This window comes from Ornithodoros turicata, chromosome 8, assembly GCF_037126465.1.
Source record: "Ornithodoros turicata isolate Travis chromosome 8, ASM3712646v1, whole genome shotgun sequence".
Classification (NCBI taxonomy): Eukaryota; Metazoa; Arthropoda; class Arachnida; order Ixodida; family Argasidae; genus Ornithodoros; species Ornithodoros turicata.
Window position 1 is genome coordinate 4,050,932 of NC_088208.1, and position 11,737 is coordinate 4,062,668.

Below are 11,737 nucleotides of genomic sequence, written 5' to 3' on the forward strand. Positions count from 1 at the left end.
CACCCCTTCCACAGACAATGTCTACAAAACTAGGTTTGGATAACGTTATCTTAAGCTAAACACTGTCCCGCCTGTGTTGGTCCTGCAGCAAGGGCAATTTCGTAAAGCAGGCTTCACATCATGCACGGAAGCATCAGGTGAAGCCCACTTTCGGGCTGTGTTATTTGTATTCGTGGAATAGTCGAATATTCGAAAAATCTAATAGTGGACATTCAATTCGCGAATCGAATAGTGCGAGCGTTTGATGTTCGATTCGAATTCGAAAACTCAAATATTTGCACACCCCTACTTTTGAGTCAAGGGCTAGGAAACTGTTATACAAAAGGCTTGTTGGAGAAAGTGTTGTTGGTCCTGATATTCTGCCTCCTCTGGAGGGTGTAATGTGCATCTTTGAAGTGTCATTAAGTCAATTGGTCAACCATTTTTTAAATGTAGAACATAGCGGTCACAAACGACTGTGTACCTGGTAGATAGGAACCAGAGGATAAACGTGTGTAAGCAACATATTCATTGAGTTTGAAGAATATGGATAAGAGGAGAAGACATCTTCCCTCTTCACATTGATTTTCCTTCATTAAACTCATGGAATGCGTTGTTTGCAAACTTGTTACACGGTTGCCCCCTTTTGTCCAGAGGATAATTGTTCAATATAATATATGTGTAGCATAAAAGTAACCGAAGCTTCTAACTCATGCATGCGTTAGATGAAAATAAACGAATAAATGAATGCATCACTAGTTAGGAGAGCAGCAACTAAACTATTTAATTGGCATTAGATGGTTGCCTTGCTAAAGTGGTGCACAGGTTTGTAATTATACTATTAGCTGTCAGTTTCAACATTGTGTTGGGATGGGGTACTTTCATGATTGGTATCCTATGAATCAGTTGTTCCCAGCCGAGGTCCACAGACTTGTCCCACTGATTGCTTGGAGCACGCATTTCTGTGCAACCAGGCACTTCTATTTGTAATATTAGGGTTAGTGAGTTCATCAAAGTGATGCTGACATTGCAGTTGAAAATGTATTGTGAGTTACGGGCCACTGCTTTAAAACAACTGCTTCACGCTGAGTAGGATACCAGTGCAGGGCTGTTGACTTCAATAGCCCTAGATTGTTGTGTATTATAGTTTGCTTTATTTTTATTGTGCACACATTCCTACAGGTGATAATAGAAGTGGCATCTTCGTTTCTATACTGTGGGTTGTTGTCAACTGTTGCAATCTGCATTCCTGAACATCATCTGGGAACTGCCTATGGGTTGTGAGTACTGTTGATTGGTTTGTTTATTTTTGTGTGGGTTGACGTACTAATATGGGTGTGCCCCCAAGATTTCATGGCGCAGTATAAAGAGAAACATTGTAATATTACATTGCTTGAACAGTATCATGACATCACATATGTGACTCGACTCATCAATCCATCATAGACCCACTTTAAACCTTTGATTTCCCTGTATCTTTTCTTTGTTTCTTTGTATAATTTGTTCAATCTGTTGAATGAATAATCTATAACTGATAGAAAAATACAAGCAGACTAGAAGCATAATGACTGATTGAGCTGTGAGGGACTGAATCTCCCGTGAGTGATACAACGAAGGTTGCTAATGTTGATGGCAATGAAAAGTTGTTTAGATGTCTGCTGAAGCCTTGCGGGCTGAGAAGGAGACAAACATCAAATTGGCAAAGCAGTATACAGTAAGCCCTCGTTGGAACGGAAATCACTTTTTACGAATTGTCACTTTCTTCGAAGTTTCAGTCCGATCGAAACATGTGAATTTTGAATTGCATTCTTCAAAGTTCACCACGAGCTGACTCCACGTGGTACGAAAACCTAACCTACAGGAGGCGCTGAGGCAGCGACCCAGACAGAGCCGTTTATAGGGAGAGTTTGGCCATTAGGAGGAGCCTAACTTGAAGTGCGTCATGCGACGTCACGGCTAAGCAACCTCCCTCTCCGTGCTGTATTATTGTCCCGTTGTCAGCCGGTCGCCGACGCCATATTGATGCTGATCGTTGTTTAAACTGGAAGGCGAGAAGACACGTGCGTACATTGTCCTTCGAAAGCCCTTCGCCCTTGAACTCTTTCAGTTTGGCAACAAAGCCTATGCTAAAATTTCAGTTTCACCTCAAGGTTTTTGAGGCGATCAGGATCAGCGTGCGCTTATACTCAGTGACCACACTGCAAAGCCTACGTGGCGAGTATAGCGCAAAAAAAAAAAAAAATTATTTCTTCAGTTTATAAAAAAAAACTTCCTGATTTTTTCTCCACGCATAAATGAGGAGTTCTTCTACAGTTCTATGTGAAGCGCATATTTCTAGCTTGTTATCGCCATTGAAAATTTTAACCCTGAAATGTGGACTTTTTAAGGATTTCCGTGAATTTGCAAATTTTTTACAACACCTAGATTCTTAAGAAAGGGTTCATACTTTTGTATTATACACTACTCCCGAGGGGCTTCACACCTGCAAAATTTCATTTTGGTAGGTGCTGTAGGTATTTTTATAAAAAAATGTCACAGCTGGGCAAATTTTGAAGTGTTTCCCAGAATCTCGCCCATCCCAAATTTTGCTGTAAACTATTCAAATTTGGTCAGTTGGTGATATTGTCCTCCTAGAAAAATACACGTTTAAATTTTGGGTTCCTTCGGTGCCGTAGAACGCTCACAACACGCTTCCAGAGGGGCCACGGTTTTTGCTCGAAGCGCGAACTTCAGAGCCTTCTAGCGCCGGAACTCGTTGCTATTTGAGGCTAATATTTTGGATTTGGGATACGTCTACCACCACAATGAACTCTGATTATTTTTGTAAAAATCGGCGGGGGTCGAGCAGCATCGCTGGATCACTCGGCGTGGAATGACCCAACTTGTATAGTACGCTGTTCATCAACAACAGGAAATAGACAAACTCTCCAGTCTGAATTCTTTCCATAAAAATAAGAAACAGTCAAGAGCAAAACCATGTTACTTCGAAACGTGTAATGTAAGAGAGTAACAGTGGGTTCAGAGCAATATATATATATATAAAAGAAAACACTCATCGACCAGTTATGCTTTCTGTGGACGTCTGAGGCACCAATTTCAAAAAGAAACAAACAAACGAGGTTGGTGGATTCGAATGATTTGATTCGCCATTTTGGTCACTGGGATTCAGACCCCGCAAATCTCGAATCAGTGCCTAGGATTTGCGAATTCGGTTGGTCCTGTCCCTAGCTATTTTATTGCAACACACTGCGTGTGAGTGTTCAGTTTGTTATTCTACATAAAAATCTTCCTTTTATATATCACTGCTTTGATGAACTTCTTACAGAGTCGGGAATGATCTGGATGGATGAGCAGTTTACACAACATACTTCAGCAACATAGCATATATAGCCCTTTAAAGGAGCATTAAAGTGGTATCCAACATGGCCAAAAACTGCTGTCGCCTTGTGAAGCAGTATGTTGAATGCATTCCCACAAAATATTTTTCTCCAAAGTTGTTTCCCCGCGGTGTAATTAATTTGCAAAATCGACCACTCACTCTTTCAAATCACTCACTCTAGTGTGACGTTTGGGGAAGAGAGCCCCCTCATCCATTGACAGGAAAAACTGTCTGCTACGAACATTGCCAGCTGTTTCCTGTTGACTTCTGTTCTTTATATGAGTTATATGACGTTTCCTAAAAAAACAAAAGACAAACTACGTACAGTCGAACCTCGATATAACGAAACCCACGGGGCCTGCAATTTCTTTCGTTGTATCGAACATTTCGTTGTACCGAATTGAAGGTCACGGATCGCGACCTTTGCGAGGGCGCGCGCTGTACATAAGCGTCGATAACTCCCGCTACGACGCGGAAACGTTTTTCGTGAAAAATTACAACAACTACAAATACAGCGCCAAAGTGCACCTACGGTATTTTATTCTTGCGTGAAATAGCCGGTTATACGCGTCTGCGTCGTGCCTAGAAGACGCGGTGTCACGCATTGTTCGTACGCCGCCGAAGCCTCCGCAGCTTTCTCCATATCGTGTTGCGATCTCCCGCAAACTTTCTACGTCTATGACAGTGCGTTTTCCGTAAGGCTCTCCGTTGCTACGGCATGTTTGTCCCCGTCAAGAAAATCATCTAGGCTGATTTCGTCACTTACGCCGCCACGCGAACGAAGCGTTTCCCACGCGTGCGATGGCGCCTTGCGTCTCGTGCTCTTTTTACTTGGCTGCAACCGGACAGTTCAAAACAAGCGCGAAAAGGAGAAGGAGAAGCCTCGGAAGAAAATCCCTAACCTTCCAATGACTCAGACTTCCTTTTGTAGGCACCAGATTCCTCCCGACCCTAATCGCGCGTGCCATCTTTCGCCGCGGGAGCAGGACGCCGCTTGCGCCCTTTGTTTTCATGACCCTAAAGTCGGCTTTGGGGTCATAAACCTTATCTTGTTCTTTCGCTGTATCGAGGCGGCGGCTGAAAAGTGTTTCGTTGTAGCGGGAGTTAAAATACATTGATCTCTATGGCCCTCTGCCGGGGAATCCAAATTATTTCGCTCTATCGCGAATTTCGTTATACCGCGTTTCGTTGTAACGAGGTTTGACTGTATATATACAGCCTGGCAGTATAAGGTTGCAATCACGAGAGTAATATATCTATGACCTCTGTGCAATCTAAGGGCCAGTTCTCACTTCGCAACGCCCGACGCGGCGTCGTGAGCGGGCGTCGGAAGTGGAGGCGCATTTCCGCCGCCCCGTCAACGCGCCCGCGATGTTCATGTTCCCACCACAGTGGCATTCCGTCACCCAAAGCAGAAGAAAAATCAGGAGGCGTGGCCCTTCTGTGTAACCTAATTGGTCGCCAGCTGTCGTTCTCGGCAGCTCTCGCCGACGTCGTGAAAGAAGTTCGGCATAGCAATTTTTTTGGCTCGACGTCTCTCCTCTCCCGACTCCGGAAATGCGCGTCTGTTTCCGCCGCCCGCTCACGCCGCCGCGTCGGGCGTCGCCAAGTGAGAACTGGCCCTAAGAACTCACATGTAGCAGAAAGCAAGCGATGACGGCGGTATTGTGGCGCCACCTGTTAGCCACTGAACCAACTGTGCGGTGGAAACAGAGGCTGCACACTGGCGGGAAGCGCTGGGGCATAGCTGTACAATGCACAATTAATTTTGGGCTGCACCACTTGTTCTTCTCGTGGTGTCAGTGCTCCCCAAAAATTTAGGTCCTGTCGTCGACAGCTTTGAAATCCTCTGTTTCGGACATCACGCAGCCGGAGAACGTCTGGCGTCTCCGAAGCGGTAGCAGACGCTCCTGCCTACGCGTTGTTGCTCAGATCGATCGTGTGATCCCAGGTCCAATGAGGAATGTCCCTACCACTCACGTCATATAGTGACACGTGTGGCGGTGCGTATCACGTGTCTAAACGTGAAGGAGGGTGTTTCGCGCGCCGGGGATTCGGTGGGCTACTGCAGGTGCCCTAATTTTGCTATGGTTGCACTAATTGTGGGAAAACTGCTTTCGGCCACCCAACATTCCATACCGACCAAAAACAGAAACAGATGGCGTGCCTCTAGACTGCTCCTTTAATTCGCTTTTATGCCATTCAGATGTCTACGAATTTATGAAATAATAATTATTCTAATTTGCTCTTTGTTATAACGAATTTGTAAGCAAACACAATTGTTGTTTGATGTACTGCACGAGCAGCGATAGTGATCCCTAGTAATGTATTCCTGAATAGGATGCTCTCAGCACAGAATCTTGGCACGGCTGTGGTGTCTCTAGTGGCTGAAAAATTAGCTGACAATCATGGCTATCTATTGGGGGTCTTCTCCATCTCTCTGGCTGGTAGGTTGCTTTAACATGTTTATGATGGTGATGATTATTTTATTATTGGTTTATGATTATGACTTTATGATGGAATAGCTTTAAGCGGAACATGAAGGGACTGGGAAAATATGTTCCGTTTATCAGGACCTCTGTTTGTTGCCTTCAATTCCAAGTTGCAGAACGAATTATTCCAAGTTTGCACGAATGATTGGTACATTGATTAAGATATTCCGGCCGTGGGCACACCTTATCCACACTACCAAGCATTTTTTTCAAGTTCCTCGTCATCATCCGCGAGTCGACATCTTTTTCTTTGGGGTCCAGGTTGTGAAGCACCAAAGGCATGGGAATTAACATTGGGAGGCTTGTTCAAGCCTCAGAATGTCAACTTCCATCGCGTTCTACAGATACCGCTTGTGTCACCCGGTCGTCTGAATGAGTGTGCGAGTGAGGAAATGTGTAAGAGTGAAAGTGGAGTGAGTGAGTGAGTGAGTGTATGTGTTTGAAAATCTCTGGAGAGGTGTTTTAGCTTAGCTCAATTGGTAAGAGCCCTGGATAGGTAATCCAGAAGATGTGGGTTCGAGTCCTACAGCTGGCTAACCTTTTCAGTGACTTCCCTCTGTGATACGTTGACATTGACATCTGCTTGCATGCAAACGAGAATCATGGCTGTACCAGAAGTGGAATAGCTGAGGTTGTGATGCGTGTAGCGATGGCACTCTGAACTGTTCAGTCAGTTCAATCTACACGGTGGAGCCAGAATTTTCACATTGCATAAATACAAATCCCGACAACCTTGTGGTTGTTGTTCCGTCAAGGCAGTAATTCCGTTCAAGCGATTTTTATTTAGTGAGGTTCCACTGTGACTGTTTTGTGTGAGGCTAAGCTGTGTTCACTAAAGTTATACCTGCGACATATTCTTTTATACACCCTCAAATAGCTTATTCCATCCAAGGGCTCAATTTTCCGGACAATGTAGCCCAAATGATCCATTGTGCTAGCAGGGAAGGTTGCACATTATGAATATTTTGGAAGTGCAATTAATTTTTATTTTGAGAAAAGGGAAGTGCATTAGGCACTCTAAGGTGGACTCTGTGGACACACCAGTGCTGCATCCCACCTGAGTGTGACAAGGAAATTGTTGCACATTGTACATGACACAGGTCAGATAATCGTAAGAATGCTGTTAAATTCAAGAAACTATGCAGCTACATTCAAATCTTTGTACAGTAGAACCTCTTTATAGTGAAGTTGACCAAGTCACTAAAAAGCTTCTCTGCATCAGTAATTCATGACTGGGATTCAAGTCAGACACCTCCCTGCTTGGGATATCACCCAATGTCGGACAAGATTTCATTGCACTGGTAGGCTCCTATTGTAATTACTTGGGGACGAAATTCTTTATGTCGAACACCTCCCTTATCCCGCTAAGCCGGACAAAACCCTGGCCAAATAACTTCAATCTCTGCACATCTTTACAACCTTGCTTCGCCCCCCCTCCCCCCGTGCTGGTCTCAGCATGTTGTTTTTTGTTCTTTGAGTCCAGAAACATGTGTTGTCAGTCTACATGGTGTTACCCGCGCCGGCACTCCATGCTTGGCACATACACAATGCAGACGCAACATTGTACTGCCTGCATGTAAAGCTCTTAGGGACAGTCAACCATGCTAAATTTTCACGGATTGAGTCCCGTTATGCGAAGTTATTACACGAAATGTGTGATTCCCGTAGTGAAAACAACCAAGATGGCGGTTTGTCATAGGGCAGTTAAGATGCTGCTCCCCAGACTGTGACGAGTCACCTTGATAGAGGCATGTCCTTTGTACTGCAAGCCAAACAAACTTTTAACGTGATATCCGGTTCCAAATATTTCATCTGGAAGGATTCACTAACAGGTAGAAACGCAATGTTCACGGCACGTTAGGTTTTGAAATTTTCTGTAAATCTGTATTGTTGGCGACGGCGGCTTTTACATTATTTCGTTGTGTTTCAGTAAGCAGATGACTTTGTTTTGGTTGTCGTCTGCTAATTATGCCGGCCATTCGGTTACGGCAAAGTTGAAGGCAAGAAGGTTAACTTGCACATAAGGCTTTCTAAACACGGAAGCGAAATTGGAACAAGCAGGTTAGGAGCTACCGCAGTTCCACATTTCTGGCCACGTGATGTTGCGCGGCTCATCGCTGTCTGGGGAGCAGCGTTGGCAGCATCCGACGTGCTCTTCGTTCTTCACAACACCGCCAGGTTGTTTTGACTACGGGAACCTATTCGCTGGACAGGACTGAAAGATTGACAGCTGAAAACACACAGGAGTCTCCAACGCACGGACGATAGAATAGGTGATAACGACAACAAAGAATTTGCTGCATGCCCAGTAAGTGACAGCTACACTGTTCAGGGCAGGCGTCAAACCCTGCTATTGTACAGAACGAAAGCAACCAGTACTGCACCGAGCCACATTCATCACAGGGAAACATTGGCAAGCAGAGTCCATATCTCCGCCAATGACACTGCGACTAGCAAAGGAAGGACTAGAGAAAAATGAGAATATCTGAGATATCTGGGAAAATCATGACGCTTCCTGTGCTTCATCAGAGAAGCGGACGTTAGCTCGGACCTCGACTTTCTTAGACTGTTGTGGCATGTGCACTGGGGAACGTCCTACGACCCCTTGCGAGAATGTTACTGCCTGGCAGTTATGGGCAGTAATACTCATATATTGTATTATAATACTAATACGTAATACTTCCTAGAAATCGGTACTAAAATACAGATACAAATACATTTCAAACATGAGTGTTATAATACATTGATACTTAACTTGGGGAGAAAGAAAGGGAAAGAACAGGAGAATTACTTAGATATATGCCCATTACTTATCGAGACAATCATTCTCCAATGACTTTTTATTCACGCTTACATGTTTGCACATGGCCTGATCCTTCCGAATAAGATCAGATAGCGCTGATCAGTTCAATCGCAGTGAACAACTTGCTGTCACTGTGGAAGAGTCCTGATTTCATCCACTCTGGACGATAAAATGTGGGCCGTTCAAAAACCTGTGACTGTGCATAGCGCAACCGCGTACAGGGGTGACTGGCTGCACTGGACGCACTCTTTCATAAGACAAAGGACTTGCACTGGTATGACTCATCCTTATGGATTCTGGAGTGGAAGGAATGTGAGGAGACCTCCAGGTAACATCTGGCCCCAAAGTCACTCGCTTTAGGATAATTGGGACAAGTGTGCACGAAAAGGTGCACACTTGTTAATGCCACGCTACGTCCCACCGTGCTTCGTTGGATTTAGCTCCCACGCCACTGTCAGCCGCAATGTATTTCCATTCAAGTCAGAGAGAATCTGCAGAGAGAGGATGGAAAGGAAGTGTTCAGGATGCATTGCCTGTGTGTGTTTTCGCAGCAGTATCTCAGATATTGGAATGATGCGTACGTTTACTTGAAAACGTACCACTTAGTGTCTCAGCGAATGTTAGTGAATGGCACCTGGACATGTAGGCAAGCATGCTTGTCTTTGTGCTGTGGCAGAAGCCATGGAGCATGTCAAGCCCAAGAGGACACCACATTGCAGTGGCCCTTGAAATTACGATGGCATTCGAAAAAGAGAGCTCCATCGAAAATTTACTCTCAGTGAGAGTCCTTTAAAGCTACAGCATTCAGATGTGTTTACCAGAACCCGCAGAGACGCAGCCATTCCTTGAAATTATCTTTCGCGGTACTTGAAACGTGTTGGTATGTTTAGTGATGTAATGCGAGGAACCCTGGTAGTATTCATGTGACTAAATCACACGACCTACTAGATTATAACGACCATGTCACAATCAGCAACCCCTATGAGGAGCCCGTCCGCACGATCAGCCAGGGGCGCTACTCATCGGCACGCCACGATTGGACGATGGAAATTTGAATTCTGAATGCGCAGAAGCGTATGTACGACTACCGTAGCAGACGGCAGCGATAGCTCCTATGAAAACGCGTAGAATGATTATGATAGTCAACCTCAGAATGAAACATCTGTGGAATGTCCACCACTTGTACAGAAATACTAAGGTAAGCTGAAGTATAAAGTATTGTAGAAGTTGAGGAAGCAATAACTGGGACGATGAGTAGCGCCATCGCTACCTTCCAAAAATGCGGCGCTGGGAAGGGGTGCCCACGACATGGTTGTTATATAATCTAGTAGGTTGTGCTAAATCATTGCCATATTGTATTAATCTAATAAAATTGTAGTTGCGTGGCAGTAACATGATACTACAAGATTGAGCTTCTAATCCTTGCACTTGTCAATCTAGCTTGCGTCCTGGCAATAATTGGTCTCATGTGGTACGACAGACGGCATGGTAAGTTTCTGCTCTCTACAGGTCTGTGTTGAAGGATGTCAACTAGTGTTAATTATAACTCACTACCACTAACCCAATTCCCCTTAAAATTTCAGACGGGGATTTGAACAGGCGTCATTGGAGGAGAGTCTACATAGTTTTTGATACGATGCATGACTCAGCAGACACGGTCATGTCGGAGCCTGTGATTCTAGTCTCTTTGTCACGCACGACCAGTGACACAGACGTGAGAGACCAAACCGAAGCATTGTTGCCAGACTGGTCTGCCACTAAAACAAGTTCAGAAGATAGCCCAAGCGTGGCCATTAGCGAGAGGCATCTTGGTTAGCCCATTCACAAAGCAGGGAGAATACAGTGAACCTTCGTTATTATGACCATGGTTGTTCCCGAAAAGTTTGGTCGTAATGCGGAATTGTCTTATTAACGGGGGGATTTGCAGAGGTTTCACTGCATTATTCCCCAGGAGTATGGTCGTAAAGCACCTATGTCAGATTACGGGGGGTCTTATTAACGAGGGTTCGCTGTTTGCAGCATTGACCAGCCACAATTCATATCTATAACTACAGGATGAATATAACAAAGGTTTCACATTTTGTTCTCACCGTAAAAATAGAAAATGGTGTTTTTGGCGCTTCAAACGTTTGAGACCGAACGTTTCAGAAAATTTTACCCGTATTTTTTTCATTGTAGAAAACGAGTTAGAAGCAATCCAAATTCTCAGCCCATGCATTTGCTATGGCCTATACCGCCTGCAAACTGCCGTGTTTTCCTCTGTCTCCTTCACATTCACATCACCACGTATAGTTGGTGCTGCATCGAAACCCTGCACCTGATCCACCTCGTTGTTCGTTGTTTCATAGGTTTTGCCTTTGCTTCGTGTCCAGGTAGCGCCACCTATACGTGGTGATGTGAAGTGATGGTGGAATAGGCAACCCTAAACCTAAACCTAAACCTAAGATGAAGCAGATGGAGGAAAAAAATGTCTGTTTGCGAGCAGTATAGGCCATAGGAAATGCATGGGCTGAGAATTTGCTTTGCTCCTAACTTTTTTTTTTCTACCGGCCCACGAAAGTTGAAAAAAAAAAAAAAAGTGAATAAATCTCTGGGGGGGAGGGGGTGAATGGCTATCTGTCCGCAAAGTTTGCCAGACACCGGAGACGTTATCTTGTATTTGTTCGGCTCGATGAAAATGTGTGATCTTTGCTAAATTCACCCTGCATGCTCAAATGTGCCACAGCTATGATCACATTCTTCGTAAACTTAACCTGTCCACGTTATCTCACCGTCGAGCATGACGTGATCGTCATTTCCCCTACAAGCTTTTACATGGTGTCATTGACTGCTCTGACTCGTTAACTTTGGTGCCCATTCATCTTCCCTGACACAGACATCCTGTCTCCTATGTTAACGTTCAAAATAGCTGTGCTCCGGTACCTCTTTTATTGTGCTATGTGGACGCATTTAGGCATAACCATGATGTTCACTCTTTTTTTTTGTTTTACTTATTCCTATTTTGCACCTCCCCCTCTTAACATTAATGCGCAGTCACGCAACACTTTTGACTTCTTTGACATTCCTGCACTTTCCATATGTGTG

The 11,737-nt window shown here is 44.5% G+C and overlaps 1 protein-coding gene across 1 annotated transcript; it reads left to right on the forward strand.

The window, feature by feature from the left end:
• Positions 1-1,166: 1,166 nt before the first annotated feature.
• LOC135365849 (uncharacterized) lies at positions 1,167-11,091 on the forward strand. The gene is made up of 4 exons (XM_064598540.1): positions 1,167-1,259; positions 5,699-5,805; positions 10,094-10,141; positions 10,237-11,091. Exons 2-4 carry the CDS (start codon positions 5,700-5,702, stop codon positions 10,467-10,469), a joined length of 387 nt encoding a protein of 128 aa, XP_064454610.1. The 5' UTR covers positions 1,167-1,259; position 5,699; the 3' UTR covers positions 10,470-11,091.
• The last annotated feature ends 646 nt before the right edge of the window (positions 11,092-11,737 follow it).